Source organism: Maniola jurtina, chromosome 10, assembly GCF_905333055.1.
Source record: "Maniola jurtina chromosome 10, ilManJurt1.1, whole genome shotgun sequence".
Taxonomy (NCBI): Eukaryota; Metazoa; Arthropoda; class Insecta; order Lepidoptera; family Nymphalidae; genus Maniola; species Maniola jurtina.
The window spans coordinates 11,426,612-11,452,000 of record NC_060038.1 but is presented as its reverse complement, the minus strand read 5'-3'; the positions used below and the strand labels follow the sequence as shown (position 1 = coordinate 11,452,000).

Sequence of the window (25,389 nt, the reverse complement as noted above, 5' to 3'; positions counted from 1 at the left end):
TCTCGGTCTTGCCTGTGCAGTTTAAATTAACTGCGCATGCAAGTCAGAGCGTTAAAGCTGTCAGTTTAGATTACTTTGGAGATTTTGTATAACAAAATTAGATGAATGTGTGACTATGATCATTTTTTACCAATTTTATATCGTATAGTACCTATACTTAAGATTATATTCACTATCGATGTTAATATAATTGTCTATGATCGACGTTTGTGAAAATTATTATCTGTTTATGATTGTCTACTTATGATTGTAAACTGAATAAAGAATAAAGCCAAACTACAATCACGCCATATAAGACTTTTTATTTTTCGGTATAGCTTATTTCATAGTACCTACAGATAAGATAAATGGATATTGGATACTAAAACAAATGGAAAGATATTGGTATTATTTTATACTAATTAATACACAAAATATAATATTATACCTACTTATTAAGGCTCTTATACATAAAAGTCTATACATTGCTTTTCTAACACATCAAATGTGTAAATAAATTATGTATGAGGAATGTATACATTTTTTATAAGGGCCCAACTCCTACTAAATTAAAAAGACCGCCTGACAATAAAAAAAAACTTTAGGCGCGAGTTAAACAGACTTCAAACTTTATACGTCTATTTACCGCGCCTCAAGTTTTTGTGGTATGTAAGAATACTATGTATAAGTAATATTTTAAATAATATTATTTAATAGATGACTAGTGGATTAAACATATGTATAATACGCATATTTCACGCAAAAACTGAAACGATACTGAACTGACCTTCGATATGATTTTATTTAGCTTATAAAAACCAACAAATAAGGTATCTAATTAACCATTTCAATTTTCGGTAGAAAGGGCAAATATTAATATCTCTTTGCAAAAATACTAATATCTACAGCCATGTGACTCTTTTTTCCTATGTATAATATCTTGTTCACAGAGTCGAAAATTGATTGGTCAGCAGGTGTGACCAATAACTAAAAAGTTAAACAGCACTAATATCCGACCACTACCCGCGTACTGCCGATTAGATGGCGAAAGTAAAATTGTTTTTCTGTCGCTCAATGTATATTAATATTGCACTGTATTTACATGTATGAATTTTTTCCTTTTTGATTTGATATCCTACTCGATACAATAACAAAAAAATTTTTTGGAGACCATCAGACCATCCACTTTTTGAATGTAACATTCGTCAGGTCGATTTTTCTCGTATAAAATGTAGTCCATGTCTCCCGGACCACAATAATGAATCGATTGACACCTCATTCGTCAAAATCTGCTCAGTAGTTTAAGCGCTATGGTGGAACACACAAATACAAACCTTAATGAGAATTTACAGTCTCTTTTCTTAATTTAATACATCTGTATCTATACTAATATTATAAAGAGAAAACCTTTGTATGTTTGTATTGAATAGGCTCAAAAACTACTGGACCGATTTCAAAATTTCTTTTACCATTACTTAGAGGGATTCTTCCGAATCCGTATAGGCTATATTTTATCCCGGAAAATAGAAAAAATAAATGTCCACCCGTGCGAAGCCGGGGCGGGTCGCTAGTAGTATATATAGGTGAAAACTGAAAATCGGTCCGATGGGAGTGGGGGTGTTCGATCATTGCACGATGTTGGATAAGGTTCTGAGTGGCAATAGCCTCGTAACTCATTTTCTACTAGTGAGTTGCTCCAGCAGCGCCATGATCTTGGCGTGCTGTCCCGCCTCGCGCGTGGGACACTTGTTCTGCACGAAGGCCAGCGCGCTCTCGTCGCGCTGCTCGAACGCCACCATGGCCGCTTGCTCGTAGAACCTGCCAATTACATTTTTATTAATGGAAAGATTTATTTAGGAAACAAAACAAAAAAAAAAAACAGCCAAGTGCAAGTCGGATTCGCACGCGAAGGGCTGCGTACCATCGTACAAGAAATAACACTTTTTGTGACAGCCATTTAAATTTTTTATTATTTGTTGTTACAGCGGCAATAGAAATACACATTCTGTGGAAATTTCAACTCTCCACCTATTACGGTTCACGAGATACAGCTTGCTGACAGACAGACGGACGGGCCGTCTGTCCTTCGGTCCGCAAGTAACCGTAAAATAACTTTAACCACTCACACAACTGAACCTTAAGTGGATATAATTAAGAAAACACTTACTCAGCCTTAACGTAGTATTTGACTTTGATGTCGTCGCGACATTTGGGCAGGTACTTCAAGGCTTCATCGTTTTTCCCGTGCTTCAAGCAAACGTCCACAAAGGGCTCGTACCCCACGGGGGACTTCTTGGATTTCGACAGCTTTTCCAGCTCCGACCAGTCGTCACTTTCCGCTAGCGTCAGTATTCGGAGCCACCAATACCTGTATTTTATCCATACCAATATTATAAATGGGATAGTGTCTGTCTGTCTGCTAGTTTTGATGAAAGTTGGTACAGAGTTAGCTTACATCCCGGGAAGGACATTTGGTACAAAATTTGGTAAAATTTGTTCAGAGAAGCAATAGCCAATTGGCAATTAGCTGAAGGAAGTTAGTATAGCGCTCTTTCTGTTCCACAATCCCATACAAATGATCAAATGATGAGGCAAAAATCTCAGCAGGCGCTAACCATTTTGAGCCACCAACCAATCACCAACGAAACTATGTTTTCTAATTGAATTTGGAATGTTTTTTAAAAACATTTTCGAATTGGATTCTGAATGTTCTTTGAAAATATTTTTGTAATTGGTTGGTGAATCAAAATGGTTAACCCCCACTGAGATTTTTGGCTCTATGATTTGGGATTACATCAGAGTGAGCGCAATACAAACTTCATTTCGTGGATAGGAATTTTCTGCTATCTGTATTTTTGATCAATTTTTAACCCCCGACCCAAAAAGAGGGGTGTTATAAGTTTGTATGTGTGTATCTGTCTATGGCATCGTAGCTCTTAAACTAATGAACCGATTTTAATTTAGTTTTTTTTGTTTGAAAGGTGGCTTGATCGAGTGTTCTTAGCTATAATCCAAGAAAATCGGTTCAGCCGTTTGAAAGTTATCAGCTCTTTTCTAGTTACTGTAACCTTCACTTGTCGGGGGTGTTATAAATTTTTAATTTACACTTGTGTAGGTACATGGATGTTTTTGTGTTCCGAGGTTATATTCTAAAAATTTTGTAAGCAGTAGAAGTACCTTCGGTCAGGCATCCGATACTCTGAGCGTAGTTTATCTGCGAGTTTGATCTCGCCGTGCTCCAGCAACTTCTTCACAGTGTCGTGTAGGGAGAGACCCACGAAGCTCTGTCCGTACGTTTCTTGCAGGCTCGATTGTTGCTTGCAGAGTTTACGCGCCTCTTCGCATATTGATACGCCTGGAAAAGGTGTTACATAATATACTCAATATATTATGTCTAGATTCTACAACATTATGTGCCGTATCCCCCTTAGGGCGATTACGCACTACATCCGATCCGAATCCGTGAAAATACGTTCCGAAGTAGTCATAGAACTATTTGTATGGTAACTTAGGCACTAGCTCCGCTTACGTCATCCATGAGACAATCTCACATGTGCCTCGGATTCAAATCGGACATAGATATGTCAAAGATGTTCACTGAATAGCTTGGATTTGGATCAGAGATCGGATAAGGGCGTAAGCAATAGCCTAGCTCTAGTGGATAATATAAGCGAGGCATCTACACTACACAGCTTGTCTTGTGAAGTATGACACAGAAGGGAGATAGACTTACCCAAGTCATTCTTCCCTTTCTTGTAGCACTCTCTAGCGGATATGAGCGAGGCCTCAACACTGCCCGGGTTGGTCTGGTCTATGGCGTCGCGTATATGAGTTGCCGCTTGCCCCGTGAAATCGTCTTCTTGTACGTATACTTTGCGGAGCGCTTCGCGATTGTGACTTGCGCAGTACTTTATGTATAATGCGTGCGCCAGTGGGAAACTTCGTATGGTTAACTGGAATTTTTAGGTTATTATTTGATTAATTATTTTGTTAATGTGGCATCAAATGCACTGCTTTTAAACTCAAACTCATTGATTCAAAGTAGGTACTATTCTACTTCTTTTGATGGTCAGAATTGTTAGATTTTTTATTTACTTTTTTTATTAGAGAGGTTAGGATCAAAAGCTCACCTCAAACTCGTGTTTGCCCATTTTCTCCTTGAGATGCAGCAGCACGATGTAGACCAGGTCCGTGTCGCCGCTCGCCGTGGCCTTCAGCAGAGCCGTGGGCCCTTCGCCCAGCGTCAACAGCAGTGGCACTTGCAGCTTACTGTGCGTTTCGTACTCTAAGATCTGGAATTAGATTATCGTATCAACCAAGTCGTTAACTATAGGCCTCATAAAAAAGCTCAGTCACTCAGAGGGCGATGGAGGGAGGTATATACAAGAGGGGATTGAATATACGGATATAGATACTTATATGGATACGGATTAAGATCCCTAGGAGTACCAGAGTAACCGACGTAGCTCAGCGGGTTGCGAAGCTGAAGTGGCAGTGGGCCTACGTGCCCTATAGTTCCAAAAACCAATAGACGTTGAGATCCCGTGTTAGAATGGCGACCTCACACCGGAGAGAGCAGCGGTTGCAGACCCTCCTCCACTAACGACGACATAGAACAAGTCGCAGGGAGCCGTTGGATTTAGGTGGCGCAAGATCGTGGCGTGTGGAAGTCCCTACAAGATACTTATGTCGAGCAATGGATGCCTATCGGTTGACAATGATGATGATGATGATGATCAGCCTGTGGACGTCAATTCGCCGCAATTCGGTCAGAAGGTTATTACAATAAGACTTACTTTGATAGCTAACGCCTTCCTCCCCTTCTCGGCAGCTTTCATAGCGATTGTAGAATATGAGATTCCGGGAATGTTTCTTAGCTTTTCACCTATTTCTCGCGCGGCGCTTTCGTTGTCTAAATGAGGCTGTGTTACCTGGAAAGTGATTAAAATTTTGTTCAATACCTTTCTAAAACCATCCGGAATTTCAGCTGAAATATTAAACTATAATTCCGTCTTTTCAAGTCAATTTACTTTGAAAATACACGTCTCGTAATTTGTGATATAGCCTTAATCAAAATGTTGTAAAGTTGTTGATGCCTAGGTTTCCTTGAACCACTTGTCTTACCAGTTCTTAGCCTCTTTCCACGGTTTTCTTATTACTGAGGTAGGGGTTATTCTAGGAATATACATATTGTATTTCTCTAATGCCGGTAAAGCATGGTATGTACCATGGCAGAATAAATTATTATGATTAAGAAGCATCTAAGATTTTCTGAAGCTAAACATCTTGAATTCTCTGAGGAATGCTCTATTTTTGATTAAAATCAACACAATGTCGCGGGCATCATCACTATAATAATAAGATTTTTTAACCTACCGATTCTAATAATACAAACCGATATTTTACCTTGTAACAGGCCCAATGCGACAGTACCCTCGTCCTGCCGTCTTTCAATTGCAAATATGATGCGATATGTTCCGCCAGGCAATGCAGGCGTCGCCATATTAGCCTGTCTAGAAGGATTCTTTCACCTAGGTTTTGAACTCTGGTTTGAACATGTTGAGGACATCAGCTTACACACGTATTTTAAAACAGTTCATCAAACACAGTTGTTGTTGATTTCATTTAAGTGTATTAATATTTTTTGACCTCTAAGCTATGGTTTCGACTAAGTCGAAAAGTTTCAAAAAAGTCTACTGAGGCAGGATATGTATTTATTTTCATCTCGAGAGGAAAGTCCTAATTACTCTCAAATTACAATATGCATAAAAAGCGATACTGCAAGAAAGTGAAAGGTATAGCAAGCCGTGGATTTTGGGTTTCTGACAGCGTTCAGCACTCTCAACCATTTACGAGTGCTGACAATATAATGGTCAGTTAACACCGGTACCATAATGAAGCCTTTACCGAACTGAGCGCCGCGTATGTGAGCCTTAGGTAAGCCCGTGTTCAACTCAAAGGTTTTATTGGACCATTTACTTTTGCAGGGAGAAATATTCTCCAGATAAAACTACCCCTTTCTTCTTCTAGAGAAGAAAGTTCATGAAGCAATTTTATAAAATTCACTATTTTATAGAAGAGAAAGCGCGCCTTTTGTTACAACTTATATTAGATATTATGTATAAAAAGGATACTGTAAGAAAGTCAGAGGTATGGCGACTCGTGGGTCTCTCACAGCGTTCAACACTCGTAACCATCTACAAGTGGTGACATAATGGTCAGTCAACACCGGGTCCATAATGAAGCCTTTACCGAACTGAGCGGCGCGTATGAGCATCTTTTGAACATCTGTGTTGAACTCAAAGGCGGCCGCGTCTATGCAGTCTTGTACTGCGGTCGGTAAGTCAGTTTTTATGTAACGGATGTGCTCGTCCGCTTTATGACTGCGATTCTGTAACAGTGAATTTTTTTTTTAATCGAGAATATTCGTAAAGTATTTATAATAATATCAGCCTTTATTTAATGAATTACATTGAGTTAAATTACATTAATGATATGTACATATATTTTAAACAAATAAATGATGTTTTTTGACACTGGTGTTTTGTGTTTTTTTTTTTTGCGCTTCATTCAGTTTGCCCATGGGCATAGACATCCTCCAGGGTTCTCCATATCGTTCCCACTTTGCTTTTCTTCGCCATGTAAAGTATTTAATTAGGTATATTTATTAAAATATAACTATAGACCTATACATATGTGTAGTACTCGTGATGAATCCACGACGCTTTCTTATGAGCGTTTTTTGTGAAAAACTATACCTTATTTGGCGTCCTTGAGTGGACGTGGCTTTTTAGACTCTTATACGGTAGCTAATAAAGGCGTTTACCGAACTCGTCGTCTCGCGGGGACGTATTATATATATTTGAGTTCATCTCTACTTGACAGACAATAATAGACGACGGAAACTTATATACGCTCCCGGGCATTAGCTAGTAATTTATATAAAAATCACATACCTGAAATTCCTTAGATGCTTCAACTAAATACGTAGCCGGCGCGATATTAGTTAGTCTAAATATCTTTTCCACAACTAGAGGTACTTTCTGCAGCATCTCATGCGACATTTCCGATATAATCCTGACACAGTCCATTTCCGGTATGAGGTGGAACGGGCCGTCGTATGGATACTTTACCACTGAACCATTGAAGCCGTAGATACACATTGTATCGTCCCAGTGACCTACTATTGCTTGGGAGCCACACCTAAAAGATTTTTTAAGGTAAGTCATAATCTAAGATGGAAGTAGTGCCCGGCCGGAAGACGATTTCTGGCCGAAGCCGAGATTAATCGGCTATCACCACAACCTACGGCTGAAGCTTAAGGTTGCTTATAATAGTAGAATAGAATAGAATAGAATAGATTTTTATTCAAATATAAACTGTTACAAGTGCTTTTGATTCGTCAAAATAATTTACCACTGGTTCGGAATGCCGTTCCTACCGAGAAGAACCAGCAAGAAACTCGGTGGTTGTTCTTTTCAATTGTTCAATTTACAATTCCACACTATACAAGCAATGGCGGCCCCGCGCATTGCTGGAGCGAGTCAAATCCATGCTTTTTTATCATTTACATAATCTTCGATTGTATAATATGCTTTATAAGTAATAAAAGTATAGATGAATAGAAAAGTACAGAACTTACCAAACTAGCTCCTTGGGTTGTTTTATTAACCCTGTATCAATTTCGCAGTATTTGTTCTTGAAATCTGATGAACCGATCCACAAAATGCCGGAATCGGTGAAAAGGGCAACGTGGCGGCCATTTTGTGATGGTACTATTGATAGTACTTGCGTGTACGCGTTGTTTATGTCTGGCCGCTGAAATCATTTGGAAAGGAAATTGTTCAACTATATCAGATTTTAAAATGTGCAGCTATCTATTTTGCTGGGATGTTAATACAATTATAATGCTTTTCTAATGTTTTACTTTTCCTGTAATGTTTATCAATTCTAAATACTTCAGATTTTGAACGCTGCAAACTTTGGAGATAAAAATAAAAAGATTTTTTTCATTCAAATAAACTTCTACAAGAACTTTTGAATTGTCAAATAGGTCTACCTCAGGTTTGGAATACTTTTCCTACTGCGAAAAACCAGCAAGAAAATCGGCAGATTTCTTCTAAAGATTCGATTTATACAATGTGTAAATGTGATTGAAGATGGTATTTTTTCATCTTAAGTCAAAAACTAAAGGGCTTAAAAATAAATAAGAATCTATTTTAGAATATGCAAATGTAGCATTTTTCTCAGGGTATATTATAAGGCAAGGAACTTAGGGTGTGATTCCCAGAGATGCCGCCAGTTCCGCAGATTTCGATATGGCTATAAACCGTTATTACCATGAGAACAGCTCTGGATTCACCGAGTTGGCAGCGGTAGACCTCTTTATCTCTGCACACGAGGAATCCAATAACAGCTGATGATCTGAGGCCTGAGCTCAGTACACACCATGAGCTTATTGGTTCATTGGCTCCTGAAAATATAAGAACAAAAATCAGAGTTATGACTTTGGGGCTCTGTATTTGGCCTTTTCATTTAAAGTTTTTTCATAATTTGGAGAGCATGTTATGCTGCTGATTTCAGTCACTAAAATCCCGCCGGTATCCATTCAACTAAAGCATCGAAATCCCATTCTCAACCGAGTTGTATGCAGAAAGATTTTATTATATTGATGATTATTATCCCAAGAAAAACTTTACTGTCATACAATGAAAAAATTATTTAGCAAAGTGTGTTTTCACTTTAGAATTCAATAAAATAGAATTCATGGATGAGTACCATGAAAAGATACATCGATCGTTCAACAAAATATAGGAAAATCGTACGGCAAACATTGATTAAAAGTTCTATTACAATGGAATCATTGTTACATTTTCAAAGACAAGACAAAAATGTACTGAATGACTTACTAGGTATGTCTGGTACGGATCGTATTTTAGGTTCTGACACGTTGCTGAGTAGGTACATGCGATTTGTGGACGTCATAACTGCTAAGCCAATGCCGTGAGGATTCGAGAACAATTGCGCCTTGCATACCTAGAATAAGTACATGCTCAAAAAGTACATTCACAAAGTTTCTGGTACCTCAAAGGTTCTGGTATCGTTCAAAATGGAAAAAATACCCGAGTACGGAACCCTCAGTGCGCGAGTCTGACTCGCACTTTTTTTTTCCTGTTATTATCTGCAATCAGTCGGGGGACTATAAGCAGATTATTTGGGCTAAATTTGAGATTTAAAATGGAAGGGCCATTGCTCCAACGTCCATCAGATATCAAACACGTCAGCTCGTTTTAATCTTTTAATTCTGGGGGCGGCTAGAAGTGAGTTGGCAAGTGGGTTTGGATGCTTGGCAAGACGAACTTTGTGGTTTTTGGAGTACTTGTTTATTTCCTCAGCAACAAGCATATGAAGATACTGGTGTAATTCCTCGTTGCGTGTAAACCAGGGTGCGTCAGTTATTGTCCTTAGTATGACTCGCACTTGGCTGGTTTATTTTGTCTTCTTATTGTCTAACTCTAAAGTAAAAAACTAATAAGTACTTATAGCAAATTTTTTGACTCAAAACTTAAATAGATAAAATATAAATTAAGTAGAATACCTTTGTATCTCTAACTTCTTGCCCCATACTGAATGTCTTCTGATAGGCACCAAAGATATCATACAACAGTACGTCACCACTCTCTTGCACACATAGCAACTGTTCTCCATCCGACCAGCCCATATGCACTAGATTACCACTGTTCCACTAGAATGTAACATAATTTCTTGTTATAAATGTCTTACTGACCAAATTTCTAATTGCTGCATAGATTAGCTATCTGCACAGGAAATACTTCATAGTGCACAAGTGGGTGTGCAAAACAGATGCACTCTATATTCCCATATTCCCATAGTCCAATGAGACTGCAGCCTGACATGATTAGAGAAAGATCAGGTGTAAGCCTGACTGCTTTAGCATTGCAGTCTAAGGCACTGGAGTGAAGCTTTATTTCCTAACTCCAGGGTAGTACTGAGAATTTTTTGTCAGAAAACTAATATCTATTTTTGACCCGCCCTGGTAATCGAACCCAGGACTTTCATTTTATCATTCGCACTTGACCATGCTAACCACTAGACCAATGAGGCAGTCAACTATATTATTATAATGATTATAATAATGATGTTGATAAGGATTGTGACCTTGCTCCCACTATTTATTAATTAATAGAATTTCAAAGGTTTCTAACTATGCCCTGATAAGAATGCTCTCAGAAGAATCAGTCAGTGGGAAATGCATAGAGCCATACTCTATCACCACAGCATCACTATATGATAATAAGTAACTCACATGCCTCATTGAATGGCAAAGTCAAAGTGGTGAAGGGCACGTAGCTTGAGGAAGCAATATGTTGGGCTCTTAATGTGTTGGACAGTTCTTAACTCTAAGTAAAGTCTGAGTAAAGTAAAAGCACATTCTGTTTATCTTAGCCTTAGATTGAAATTTATAGAGTGCACTTTGACTTTGCTTAGACTTAAGTTTGTAAAAATGAGACAGATTTATGCCAGCGGTATAGCGCTGTCTCATTTAAACAGTGTCTTAAGTCTGAGTAAAGTCAAAGTGAGTTCTACAGATCTCAGCTTAACTCTTAAGTTAGTAATATCAACATTGTTCATAGATAAGTAAAATGCTCACCAGAATCTTAGATATAATATTACCGACGCAGTTATAAATGGTTATAACTGGCTTAGCAGTGGCGGGATTCCTCACAAACTGCTTCTTGTCCCTCACCACAGCGACTGGTCCACCATATGGCGCTCCACTCACAATCATGTTGCCTAGACCTTCGTCCATAGACCACACCATGTTGTATAGGTCAAACTTCCTGTAAATTTCAAATAAATACAAGAAACTACAAGCTTAATTCACTATACTCCACCAGACAGACGAATATGTCCAGTACAATGTGCAGAATGCTATAGGCACTGTCCACCCTTGAATTACTAAAGAAGCAGGAAAATAAAGCAATGTTCACCACCAACACCATACGAATCTTCTAGAACAGTGCACTTTACACACACACAGTCTATTGAGGATACTCCAGTGCTGGAGTGAAACAACCATTGAGTGTGCTCGAGAAGATTTGATGTGTATCACATCCTGCACATTGTACCATACAGATTTGTCTGTTTCTCGCAGAGACCAATATGGCTCGCCAAGACTAACTAGCAGCTCCCAATAAGCTTTCTCTCAGAAAATAAGTAAGTAATAATTTAAAAAGTAAAAAAGGACAAACCTGTAATAGGCATCTAATTGAAACCAATCTGCAGTCAATAACGCCGACATTTTTGTATACTTAATCAAGAAAATCAGCGTTTAATTATGTATTTTAATTAAATAAACACAGCACTTTGTCACAGTGATAACAAAACACTCAACAACACTGACTCAAATCATATTATTCTGCGGCCTGTGGAGTTCGAAGCACGGACCACATAGTCATATTGCTATGATTGATTTTGAAATCATACAACTTTTTGTCTTGTTTATATGAAAATTACATTTAATTTAATGATCTATGAAAATGTTTTTCTGTGAGGTGTTTTCTATTTTCGTGTTCAGTTTGAGTTTGACTTTGACATTGATTGATATATGATATGACATTGACAAATGAAAACAAGAATTTTTATGGGTGCATTCAAGTTAAGAATAGAATCGAATCAAATTGGTAATATTTATTTATATTGGTGACGGGTAACTTTAGAAAGTAGCTATCAAGTCGACTCGCGACGCTGTGTTGGTGTTATCGGCTCCGAAATTAAAATTAATAAAAAACTAATCACATGCAAATACTAATAACTTTAAAGTAAAAAAAAAACATACTTTTAATTTTTGCATTCGGCAAAAGAAACAATAACTCAAAATTTAAAAAACCCCCGACTCAAAAACCTCTATAAGAAAACTAAAAAAGAGCTGATAACTTTCAAATGGCTGAACCGATTTTCTTCGATTATAGCTAAGAACACTCTCGATCAAGCCACCTTTCATACAAGGAGGTATTCCTTACAAAAACATTATATTTTATTGATGTCACTTTTCCCCAATACCTAGGTACAACATTGTTTGTTTCACAGATATAAAGAAGATAAGATAGGAAGGAGTAACTGATGGGAAATTGACTCTTTTTTATTTTTTTTAATAATTGGGAGGTAGTTATCTCAAAATGGTTAATGCCCACTGAGTTTTTGGCTGCCATTAGTATGAGGTTACGTAATACAAATAGCCCTATAATAACTTCTCTCCGTGGATAGAATATACAATACTTTCTGTTTTTATACCAGCCACAAAAATGTTATAATCAAACAGATTCTTAGACACCAACATGCCTACCGGTTTACTGTACGGGTTTTAATCATTGATGTATTTAACGCTTTTCACTTTCTAACTACCTATGAAAAACTCTAAAGGAAATTGTCCCTTGAAGAACTGCTTTCCAGCTAAACATGACTGTACCTACCGGTCTTCATTATGTTGATGATTTCTTTACTGGTTAGGCAATAATTATGTACTCATTAATGTGGAAATGAAGTCATTATTGGCCACCATTGATTTTGGAGCGCCATAGTTTTAATTATTCTGAGTTTGCCACAGATATGGATTTACACATATTATATCGCTGTTATTAGCTCAATTAAACAGAATGATTCTTTTAGATGCCCTCAGCAAGTCCTTGGCGCAGGCCTCAATGATGATTGAAGACGTCTCTACCCCTGCCATTTCTCTATATAAACCTGACTGCAGCCAAGGGGGAGGGTGGTTTGAGTGTTCAATAGAAAGCTGAGCAGAGAGTAGGTACATTAAATTCTGAGCGAGCAAAGCCGGGGCGGATATTAAACTATTTTTGTACTTATAAAACATAATCTCACTGCGCCATGGTCTAGCGCTGTTTTTTTAGAACTCTTCTTCCTCTCCAGGTAGGTATTTACCTAGTTATTTGTTGTATTTAAAATAAAATAAGCTCTGAATTAGGTACCTAGTTATTAAATTCCAAAACAAAGCCAAAGTCAATGACTTCGAGAACCTGTACCTATAATTTCTTACCTACATCATTAACAGGGCTCTCTCCGTCACTCGTTTCATACAATCGTAGTTCCAATTTCATTTGAATATTAAGCAACCAAAGTCCATGAAATTTTGCAGACATATTCTAGAAACTAATATCTGTGTCTGTGGTGTTTTAGATTTTTCTAAAAATATGTAGTTTTAAAATTACAGGGGCTCAAAGATTTATATGAAAATTTTTAAGTGCGTTTAACTTTGAAACCGATTATTTTAACAGAAATCTGGAAAACCACAGACATAAATATTAGTTTCTAGAATATGTCTGCAAAATTTCATGGACTTTGGTAGCTTAGTATTCAAATGAAATTGGAACTACGATTGTATGAAACGAGTGACGGAGAGAGCCCTCTTAATGAGACGCGTTATTTTTTGCATAGAACTTGTTAGATACGAAATATTTCCAGATAATTATTAATTAATTCGTTTGCGCATGAACGCCTGCGGTTTGCGGGCTATGGGCATCCATTTTCTCACGACTTGTGTCTTGTCCGTGGACTAAAGGAATTTTACATGAATAATCCAAGTAACCACGATTCTGCTTTCTCTTTTCGTTTATGGTGGAATGTGATAGGTGTGAAAGAGATGATGACAGATAATTTAAAGGTGTAATTTATCATACGAACACTCAACTGAGTCGTGCTCGTGACTAGCGATTTGTGCGGGACGAATAGGCACAAAGTCGATTGTAATTTGGCAAATAGGTACCTATCTACAAAACCTTCCTGAATTCACCAAAAAATGATTTCCTGATGGCTGACTATTGAGAATGTAAAACAATATAGTTAGGTACCTAATTTACTTAAGTACTTACCACCCCCTTCCAAGATATCCCGCTACCATCTCAGACTGGCATACTGTATCATCACTTACCATCAGGTGAGGTCGCAGTCAAGGCTTAACTTGTGATGAAATAAAAAAACTTACTTTGTACTCTATCTCCGTATATTATTGTGCGTACTTTGTTTATTTCTGCAACTTCCAAAGTGAAATAAATCAAAGTAGGTTTCCAACTATTGACATACGGCATCCAAAACTCTTGAAATCAATCTTGTGGTTGTTTGCAGATTGTGACAGTATGTGTGCTAACAATAAGATAAATGAAGAGAATTTGTTTATTGATTCGGAAAATAGAGATTTATTTAACCGTCTTCATAAAATATTAGGTTCTCAATTCAACCTGTATACAAGTTGCCAGTCCGTACTTCGCCAGCGTGGACTACATCCAAATCTTCTAAGCCAAACCCTTCAGAAATAGGCAGGCGATGATGATTTAAGTAGAAAAGTACCCTACACGATTAATTAATAATCTAGTCATATGACTAAACCAACTGACTCCATTTAGTCATCTTCTGCATTTTCTGTTAATTTTCCTAACTTAGCACTTTGATAGCCTTTGTCTCCAAAAATACCGGCCAAGTGCGAGTCAGACTCGCGCATCGAGGGTTCTGTACTCGGGTATTTTTTTCGATATTTTGCACGATAAATAAAAACTATTATGCATAAAAATAAATAAAAATCTGTTTTAGAAAGTACAGGTAAGTCCCTTTTATATGATACCTCACTTGGTATAGTTATTTTACTTTGAAAATGAAAACAGTAGGTAACCACAAATTCACGGTTTTCGGATTTATTCCTTTACTTTTGCTATAAGACCTACCTACCTGCCAAATTTCATGATTCTATGTCAACGGGAAGTACCCTATAGGTTAATTTCTTGACAGACACGACGGACGGACGGACGGACAACAAAATGATCCTATAAGGGTTCCGTTTTCCTTTTGAGGCACGGAACCCTACTAAAAAAGCGTTTTTAGACCTACAACCTTGAAGTTTGATTGGTAAATATCTGTTTCTGAATGAATACATAATTGTATCCAAACCAGTAATGCAATAGTAGAGAGGTGCATAAATAACAATAGGTAATTAGAAGTGATTATCCTCATTTACGTAATATTGTTATGGAATAGAACTAGAAATGCTAGAGCAAAATTTTCGGTCAGTTACCATGATTTTACGCTAAACATAGGGAAGTAATTTGTTATTCAAAAGTACTAAAGTCATGGACAAACACACCACGACGACAGCGTAGCGTGACGGAAAGAGCAGAGCAATCTGAACGTGTGTACGATGTATGTAGGATGGAAGAGAAACTGTAAGAAATAAAAGTCAGCTCATATAGAGTATTATTACATAGAGTATTGTTACAGATGGAATAAAGTAGATATTAGAACCGAGTCATTTTGATAGCAGCAAACTTCTTTATGTACATTGACGTACCTGGTATACTGAAAACAAAACATGGAAGAGATACAAAGGACGAGCTGGCACACTGCACTATCACCTTTATGCGCAAGTAAATAAAGCTTAGTTTGGCCCCCATTAAACTTAGCTGGTTGCACGTCATACACTATGTTTTGCGCCTCCGTCTAATGCACAAGTACTACGTACGGGGTTGTATGATGCAGCTCCTACGCACGTTCCCTAGTGTGAATATCTACAATCACTACCCAAATAATAAATGCGAAAGTGTGTTTGTTTGTCCTATAATTATGTCACAAGGTGATCTTTTGCATGATTATCAAAAAACTTGGAGAGTGATATAGGCTACTTTTTATTCCGAAAAGTGAACTATTCTCACGGGATTTTCAAAAACCTTAACCCTCGCGAATGAAGTCACGAGCGTCAGCTAGTTCCTTATATTACTACTTTTAGGTTAACTGCGTTAACGTAGTGCCTCACTGCCGTCACGCGTTGTGTCTGACTTAACCTTTACCGTTAACGCATAGAGGCATAAATGCTTTTTGAGCGCGTTGATGTCTTTTACATGGAAATAGACTCAAACATACGCGTCCGCGCACACGTCTCATTTTACGTTACGTTATAGGTACCTACACATAACACCAGAGTATATCGCAGCGATTGTTCATCCAAGCACCACTACCAGGGTACTAAGCTTTAATTAACAATGCTTAGTACCCTGCTACTACTGTGTTTTTTGGCCGAATGTGGCCGAAACTGAAGGTTCGGTCAGGCACTGGTAGTAAGACAGGGAATATAATTTGTATAGGTACCTCAAAAATCTAGAAACGGCAATAGGTAATACCATAAAATCAATAACAAACTTAAATAACTTTAATTACGATTGAAAGAACAAATTGTGAACAATGTTTACAATCGCAGGCACTCTAGCTGTGTGCTTAGTATGAGATTTTACATTTCACCAACTCTGATAGAATTCGAGAAACGAAACGAAATGACGTCAAAGTAAAATGAACTTACAGTTTCTTGATTTAAAAAGTAATAAAATAAAAAATCAGTTTCAACTAGGTACATATTATTTTCATTCGTAAATCGCAACGTCTCTACTTGGAGCGCTGGGAGTAGATGTATGGGTAAACTTGAGCTTTAAACAAAGCCATTAAAGTCATTTAACGCTAAAGTATCTCGACGCTCAAATTCTATCAATGTTGGTATAGTTCACGATATTTAGGAATCTTTTAAGAGGGCTCTCTCCGTCACTCACTTCTACTCGCTTCATACAATCGTAGTTCCAATTTCATTTGAATATTAAGCAACAAAAGTCCATGTTTTGCAGACACATTCGAGAAACTAATATCTATGTCTGTGGTTTTCCAGATATCTGTTAAAATATTCGGTTTCAAAGTTACGCGGTCTTAAAAATTTACATACAAATCGTTGAGCCCCTGTAATTTTAAAACTACATATTTTTAGAAAAATCTAAAACACCACAGACACAGATATTAGTTTCTAGAATATGTCTGCAAAATTTCATGGACTTTGGTTGCTTAATATTCAAATGAAATTGGAACTACGATTGTATGAAACGAGTGGAAGCAAGTGACGGAGAGAGCCCTGTTAACAAAATGTCGGGGTTTCACATACACAGGCAGGCGTCAAATGCTCCTCCATTTGACGCTAGGTAGGCTATGAAACGACTTCTTGTTGCAAGTGAGCGTAAACTAATGAGAGATGATTGAGATCGTGACATTGCAGCTGTCATTTTACGGTAATCGAGCAACAGGATCAAACCGAGAGTTTCCTCACTTTAGTTCTCTCTGACGTTTGGTGAGGTGTACAACCTTATACTAAGCCTACTGTTTCCCTCTCAGAACAACGGTACTCGAGTCGCGGCCGGCGCGAGCGGCGGTCTTACAGGTCTCTGCCCTCTGCAGTCTGCATGCCTCGCTGCGTCTGCGCACCTACATTCCACACTCGTTAGCTTATTTTTAAACCAACTCTTAAAGCGAAAAAAATAACAACGAAAAAGACTAGGTGCTAGTCAAGTGTTTCACCACGTAGAAGTTATCGGTGTGACATCAAAAAGTGGTTTTTATCCTGTGGTGTTATGTGAAATGATGCGAATTATTCTTGCGAGTTTTTGAAGTGGTTTTGTGTGTAAGCTCTATGGATCTCAAAAGCTCTGTCGGTTCAACGTCAAAGGCAAGTTTTTAGCATAATATTACCTACGTTTTTAACATAAGTACCTACTTATTAATATTAATGTAGAGTTTGAGGTCGGAAAGTTCATACTAATTTTGTTTTCATTTATGTGAACTTTTCAAAATTTCATGTTTGTTCTTCTTGGTTGTAATTTACCCACCTCATGGGTTTTCTATAGATAGTATCCAAAATAAGGGGGTTATTTAATATTTTGTATACTAAGTACCTACCACATAACTTAAATATCGTTTCACTGAGATAGATCGTCAGGTAGGGCGCGGGTAGCAGGTCACTGTTGACTTAAAGATTCCAACGAATTGAAAACCTCCTCCTTTTTTCGAAGTCGGTTAAAAAATAAAGGTAGGTATTCAATGTCGCCATGCCTCCTGCTACCTCCCTCCTGCTATTCGCATCCCTATCCCACGAGCCGTCTCTGTCAATTTGTAGTTGGTACAACAGCTATAGAATGCTTAATTTTTTTGTAAAAGTTTACAGTTTTTACCTATTTTAAGTTTTAAAGTTTTAACACGTTTTTTTACGTAGAGTGCTCTACAATTAAAATAATTGGAGAGTTAATCATTGGTTACCTCAGGTTATGAACAAACCACGTAATAGGTAGGTATGAAGGTGTGCTGTGAATTGGTCTTGGTAGGTAGGTACCTTTTTGTACTTTTTTCGAGAGGCGCCACCAGTTGCAGCCAGTGTCTAGTATAGACCTGTCTTTACTTTTTGTTTACTTTGCTTGGAGTTTTTTTTTATTATTTTATTAATTACCTCTATGGAAACGCTTGATTACAATCACACCTGATGGAAAGTGATGATGTGGCCTAAGATGGGACGCGTTATACCTAACGTTTAAATTTTCAATACACTATAGGTAACTACCTAGTTTTTAGACCTAGTTAAATATTAGGTAGGTAGTTGTTTTAACAGTAAAGGAAAACATCGTGAGAAAACCTGCATGCCTGAGTATCTACACCAATTTTCTTACAGGTGTTTGAAGTCTGCCAATTCGAAATTGGCCAGCGTAGTGGACTATGGCCTAAACTCCTCCCTTTCTGAGAGGAGACCCATTTTATGTAGTGGGTCAGCAATGAGTTGAGTTGAGATGATGATGATAAGGTTCGATTGTGGTCAATAATATTTTGAAATACCTAGTGAAGCAAAATAAAAAAAATTGTGGTCTATTTTGTTCATGTGAAAATTTGTTTGCCAACACAACAGTAAATAACTTTTGAACGATACAATGAGGCTACTGTATTACAATGCAACAAAGTATTAAAGTCAAATAGGTGTACCTACGAAACTTTAATAGAGCTGGCCATTTTACCTACATTGCATCACCGTTTCTGAACGTGACCCACTAAAGTTACAAGGAAACACAAACCAGTAAATAGCTTCTACTTGTCTTATGAATAGAAAGGCGAGAATATTTTCGTAAATCGATACTGAAGACAAACTATTCTGAGAGATTTTTTTTCAAGCTATTTAGGTACTCACTCTACACTCTACCAGATTTATAACAATTGATTTATGAAAAAGATGAAAATTCATATCATTTTATTACAAATTGATGATAGTTCCTACTCCATAGTTGATGCTCGCAACTTCATCCTTGTGGATGTAGGCTTTTAAGAATCCCATGGGAACTCTTTGATTTCTCCTAGTCCATCCCCCGGATGCAAGCTTCTGTATCGAATTTCGTCAAGATCGGTTAAACAGAGAAACCGTGAAAAGCTAGCAAACTTCTAGCGTTCTTATGTTCAACATTAGCACTTCCTAAATATACCTTTTCCTTATTTTAGATTATAATATTGTAATAATAAAAAACAATCATTCACGTGTTTATGGATAAATAGGTACTACTTATCCACTGCTAGAATACCTAGAATAGTCTACCTACCTTCACATTGTTTCCTTCAAATGAATGACACCTGCAGGAAATATTATAAGGCGGAAATTCGTACTTTATATTATTGAATTATCGGATATTATACCTACAATTTATTATAATGTATGCTTATCAATCAATCCTCATCCGAAATATTTTTCGAATCTCATAATGAATTCCGTTTGTGTAGTGTTCAATTATTTTATGTAATAGTGAAAGTGTGTACTTACATTTTTATATTGACTACTTCTACCTAAATTAAAATCATCATCATCATCATCATCAATCCATCATCGGCTCACTACTGAGCACAGGTCTCCTCGTAGAATGAGAAGGTTTTGGCCATAGTCCACCACCACCACGCTGGCCTAGTGTGGATGGGCACACTTTACACACCTTTTATAACATTATGGAAACTCTCAGGCATGCAGGTTTGCTCACGATGTTTTACTTAACCGTTAATGCTCATACGTGGTGGCGCTCTTTAGGGAAGGCCTATGTCCAGCAGTGGACGTCCACAGGCTGATGATGATAATGCTCATAACCCTGAAAAGTTGGGGGTGCGTGCCCAGGATCGAAAACCGGACTCCTCGAAAAGCAAGCCAACGTCCTTACCATAGTCCTGGCCACCATGGCGTATTAGTAAAAGCCTTCAAAGAAACAGTCGTACGTAAATTTTTATGAAGAGTAGGTTCCGCAACAATAATACAACCTTTCAGAATAATTTCTCGGAGGTGAGCTGACAAAAAAATTTAAAAAATCTTGAAGAATTTATGTAAGAGAATTGTGGTAAGTGTAACATTTTTTGTAAGCACTACGTCATTTGTTACATCAATGTTTACTAACAACTTCCACGTCTTGTAAAAAGATGAGGTAAAGAGATTATTGTAAAGCTAGGTGCTCACTGCTTGGGTACTATAGCTGTGCAGTCGCTCCTTCTTTTAGAAGAGTCATATGCGATAGGACTTGGGAACCCACCGCATTATTATCCCAAGAAAATTCATACTATAATAAATAATGGAAAGTCGTCTCCTTAGGCGTTACAACTAGAGACTTAGAGAGGCTAGAGTCTAGACCTTCCGGCAATATCAGTCAGTGTGCATCCATCCTAAACTGAGATAAGTTATTATAAGGTTTAATTGCAGGAAAAGTTATTTTGAAAAGTATTAACGCTATAATAGTTACTTATTAATAACTAACAATATCTGGACACAATAATATTGCTCCTCTAAACACTTTCAGCAGTAGGTAGACTCTTACCGACAAGGTAGTGTTTATGACTCATTAGTAAATACATAATTTCGAAATTGTCTATTGAAACGTCTAGCCTCAAAGTTTTTAATGATTTAAGTAACTAAATTTTACTATTAATACAATGTAACATGAGAAAGTAAAATGTGAAAGTACTTAAAGAAAAGCGTTCTTTATAGTTTCCTCAATTTCCAATGTCATGAAATGAAATACGTTTAATAATATTATATACTAGAAGATGCCCGCGGCTTCGCCCGCGTGGATTTCGGTTTTTTAAAATCCAGTTCCTACGGGATTTTAAAAACTTTGATTTTCCGGGATAAAAAGTAGCCTCTGTGCTAATCCAGGATATTATCTATCTCCATTCCAAATTTCAGCCAAATCCATTCAGTAGTTATTGCGTGAAAGAGTAACAAACATACACACACACACACACACACACACACACACACACACACATACAAACTTTCGCCTTTATAACATTAGTGTGATATAGCTTCTTTTATATGACACGCTAGTCCTTAACTGCAATCTCACTTGGTACTGGTGGTAGGTACCTACTGATATAATCGGTAAGTACGATACAGTCGGTAAATACCGATATAGTCTAAGATGGAAGCAGGCTGTCTTCGAATACGTATGATAGTTCAGGCGACGATCACGGTAAATATCATGTAGAAACCAATACATACCCGTTGTCGGATTCTTAATATCGTTTCTGTATTATAAATGAATGAATCCGGGATTGATTGTATTGAATCATAATGTCCGTTAGTAAGAATTAAGGATTCAAATGTATCTCTGTTCTAAAATTCAAGATGAGCCGTGGGAACTGGTAAGCAATAGACAGAAGATAAAATAATATTGTTGCATTTATTAAGCACAATATTATTGCACATAATAATATAATGACAAATTTTTACATTGACAAAACTCTTTAAGAGGAGTCTCTCCGTCACTCGCTCCATACAAACGTAGTTCGTCTCTCATTGGAATACTAACCAATCATACTCAATGGAATATTGTAGAAACGTTCCGGGAACTAATATATAATAAATTCAGATTTCCGTTAAAATATTCGGTTTCAAAGTTACGCGGTTTTAAAATTCACATACAAATCTTTGAGCCCCTGTAATTTTAAAACTACATATTTTTAGAAAAATCTAAAATACCACAGGCACAGATATTAGTTTCTAGAATATGTCTGCAAAATTTCATTGACTTTGGTTGCTTAATATTCAAATGAAATTGGGACTACGATTGTATGGAGTAAGTGACGGAGAGAGCCCTGTTAAGGCATTGGATATAGTGATAAAATATAATTGATAGCTAATAAAATGACCCTAAGGTGACCAGTGTGAAAGTGAGTAAAAGTGTATAGCGATAGGGCCGATAGGTTTCCTCACAAGTAAGTTGAGTATTTGAAATATTACGCCGTAACCGACCCGCCTATACCTGTAATATTATATGTTTGTTAACAAGACTACTTTCCTTAAAATGTTTACATACTGTGTTTGTACACTGATTTCTAAATTGAGATGTCACTTTGGAGTATTAGCCGGTTAGTCCAAACGGCACAGTATACGTGGCTTTACGAGGATTTGTGTGAAATGCACACAATTTTATTGGCCATAGAAAACTTGGCCTTGTATTCGTTCTATTCATATAAGATCTTTAGATTAGGTAGAGTTGCCGCGATATCTGTAAAGATTAAATTACCACTGCCAGAATTCAGGTGAAGGACTATTAGTACAGCATTATGCTGAGTTGGGACCTTTTCTAACCCCCGACCAAAAAAGAAGGGTGTTATAAGTTTGACGTGTGTATCTGTGTATGTGTCTGCGGCATCGTAGCTCCTAAACTAATGACCCGGGTTTAATTTAGTTATTTTTGTTTGAAAGGTGGCTTGATCGAGAGTGTTCTTAGCTATAATCCAAAAAAATTGGTTCAGCCGTTTAAAAGTTATCAGCTCTTTTCTAGTTTTCTTGTAGAAAAGAAGGTTAGATAACCCTTAGGTTCATAATATTCAAGTGTCAATTGACAAATGTCAAGCTGTCAAGATGGACGTTGCCTAGATATACATAATTATTTATTTGAAAATGATGTTTTGGAAAACTCAGATACTTTAGATCGTAGGAGCGGAATAGTCCAAGAAAATCGGTTCAGCCGTTTGAAAGTTATCGGCTCTTTTCTAGTTACTGTAACCTTCACTTGTCGGGGGTGTTGAAAATTTTTAATTTACACTTGTATAGTCTTAGCTTTACTCTCCCACATCAGACAATCACACGTCAAATCATAAACCGTTAGCGGTAATTAAGTAGTTGCCGCACGCTAACATTCAACAGATCAGCACATAGCCTAAATAAAAGTCGCTAATAGGCTAGCTGCTCCGAACAGTGGCACACATCGTCTTGTCATGCTCTCATAGGCCTGAAAATGCTTTGATTTTATTTATCAAACAAAAAAGTAAATTAAAATCGGTTCATTCGTTTAGGCGCTACGATGCCACAGACAGATACACAGATACACAGACACACAGACACACAGATACACAGACACACAGATACACACGTCAAACTTATACCCCCTCTTTTTGGGTCGGGGGTTAAAAATGTGCCAAAGTAGAGTTTTTATAGATGGATGGATCGGCTATGCCTCTGATATATCACGATTTTTTGTGTCTTTGAGTGCGACTTGGAATTTAATTCAGAGTAGCTCAGATTTTTTTTGCGCGGAAGTACCGTATACCCCATTCCGATACTCATCCTCAGTAACGATAAAAAAAACGGTTTGTTGACTCATTTTCAAAAAAATGTAATCCCGCGCACGTTTACTTTTATTTCAACCGCGCGTAAAGATTACGCGCATTTTTTTTTTGTTTGGGCTTAGACGCGATAGTTAATAAATCCAATAAAATGAAGCTTATTGAAAAGATTCGTGAATTTGAGAACACGCGTCAAATTTGCACCATCTAAACATAGCCTTAGGTATACCAATCTGATTTCTATTTCAGAGATATCGAAAATCAAGGATTCTTTTTAGATAAACGCAATTATATTCTTGCATATATTTTGATAAATCGAGAGAAATCTTCAGCGGACGTACCTACCTATTGTTTAATTTATTTTCAGAGCTGTTTGTTCATTATTTACAATGTTAATGTTGAACGAGTATTGTAACACATTATAAATTAAGTTTGAATAATTTACTGTTTTAAAAATCGAAACTTTGTTAATTTTATCCCTCAAAAGTGAAAATATATCGGCTCATCCGTTCACCTGATTTTGACGAAATTTGCTACAAGGATAGCTTTCATCCCGGATATTTTATTCTGTAAAACCAAAAAGTTTCCACGGAATTTAAAAAAATCTAAATGTCATGGACGAAGTCGCAGAAATATCCTTGTTATATATAAAGCTAAACTATCTAGGTAATTACAAAACCATCACGATCGGACCCTCTCTCTAATGAAAGAAATGCAATAAAATCGGTCCCATCCGGTTAAGAGCTACCATGCCATTGTCAAACACACATAGACAAATAGGGGCGGCATTCATATACCTAACACCCCCTGTGTAGGCGGTAAGGAAAAAAGTACTAAACGGATTTCTCCTGTAAGTAAAATCCCTTATGTCGACAATTTCTTGTGTAGTGCCTTCCATTCTTCAATGTCAGTCGTTTATATAAAATAGCCGTAATGGATGAACGACGTACCGACCCACGTTTTATAAATCGGGGAATTTACGCAACAAAGTCTCATAAATGATTATGTTACGACTGAATTCTTAAACGTTTTGTGGAAAAATTGCTGATTCCCGCCACTTCGGCCGTGTGAATATTAACAGGGCTCTCTTCGTCACTCGTTAGTAGTGTTGAATTGGGGATTCTGTATCAAAATTGGTGGGGATTTTGGATCACTCTCGCTACGCTCGCTCGCTTCGCTCGCCGTGATCCAAAATCGCCACCAATTTTGATACAGAATTCCCCAATTCTAAACTACTGTCCTCAACAACACATTAAATAAATGGAGTGTAGCTAAATCCAAGCAAAAATTAATCAACTATCCGTATTTTGAACAAACTATTCACATGGTTTAAGAACGAAATATTCATTCTATTTGCACGAGCAAATATGTTGATAAAACTAGATAGGTACTAAGAAACCTTGAATTTTAAAATTACTCTTCAAATGTAATATTTTTACAACATGAAAAACAACTATTTGGCTATAACAACCTACACCAAATATTGTGTTTTCAATACGAGTATAATCAGTAAATTAAATAAAAGAAGCAGGTATATGGAAATTAAACAAGCATATTTAATCATCTAAAACTTTATTATTCATACACCACTTTTTTAAACAAGTTACATTTTTCAGCGCACAGATGGTCGGATGATAAACACAACTATATATGTCAGAATGTGAATTATACAACTCATACAATGTTAATAAACGAGGACATCCTTTATCTTCTAAATTATGTACGTTAGGATTACTTAATATATCTTTTAACCATAACTGCTTTTCAAGGCCTTTACAATAAATATCATTATTTTTTAAAATATCTATTAGATGGTATTTATAGGTCTCGTAAGGCACGATTCCCTCGCTCCATAATATTTTTCTATTCTTTTCAATCCATTTAACTTGTTTCTTTTCTGTGTCTGTTAGCCATTCATAGGGATATGGTGGTTTTATTAACAAA

The 25,389-nt window shown here is 37.0% G+C and overlaps 2 protein-coding genes across 2 annotated transcripts in view; one reads left to right on the top strand and one right to left on the bottom strand.

Annotated features, from left to right (window-relative positions):
* Positions 1–1,486: 1,486 nt before the first annotated feature.
* Positions 1,487–11,584, bottom strand: LOC123869136 (vacuolar protein sorting-associated protein 16 homolog). Its single transcript, XM_045911882.1, has 15 exons — positions 11,253–11,584; positions 10,652–10,841; positions 9,578–9,724; positions 8,889–9,015; positions 8,319–8,452; positions 7,622–7,797; positions 6,936–7,182; positions 6,114–6,370; positions 5,386–5,524; positions 4,776–4,910; positions 4,110–4,271; positions 3,713–3,932; positions 3,157–3,334; positions 2,147–2,347; positions 1,487–1,797 (listed from the first exon to the last, which is right to left on the bottom strand). The coding sequence occupies exons 1-15, from the start codon at positions 11,300–11,302 to the stop codon at positions 1,653–1,655; spliced, it is 2,508 nt and encodes an 835-aa protein (XP_045767838.1). The 5' UTR covers positions 11,303–11,584; the 3' UTR covers positions 1,487–1,652.
* A 5,649-nt stretch (positions 11,585–17,233) lies between these two features.
* LOC123869135 (chaoptin) overlaps positions 17,234–25,389 on the top strand; it is a 78,281-nt gene continuing 70,125 nt past the window's right edge. Inside the window, exon 1 of the mRNA XM_045911881.1 lies at positions 17,234–17,539. Coding sequence (XP_045767837.1) covers positions 17,504–17,539 — 36 coding nt within the window. The 5' untranslated portion in view covers positions 17,234–17,503. The remainder of the gene's footprint in view (positions 17,540–25,389) is intronic.

Bases quoted from the DNA above. Each gene is read 5' to 3' on its own strand.
- LOC123869136 (XM_045911882.1), bottom strand. From the start codon at position 11,302: ATGTCGGCGTTATTGACTGCAGATTGGTTTCAATTAGATGCCTATTAC. The intron at 8,453-8,888 runs GTAAGTCATTCA...TTATATTTTCAG, and splicing joins ATCCGTACCAGACATACCTA to GAGCCAATGAACCAATAAGC. The intron at 5,525-6,113 runs GTATCCTTTTTA...TGTTCAAACCAG, and splicing joins ATACCTCTGACTTTCTTACA to AGTTCAAAACCTAGGTGAAA.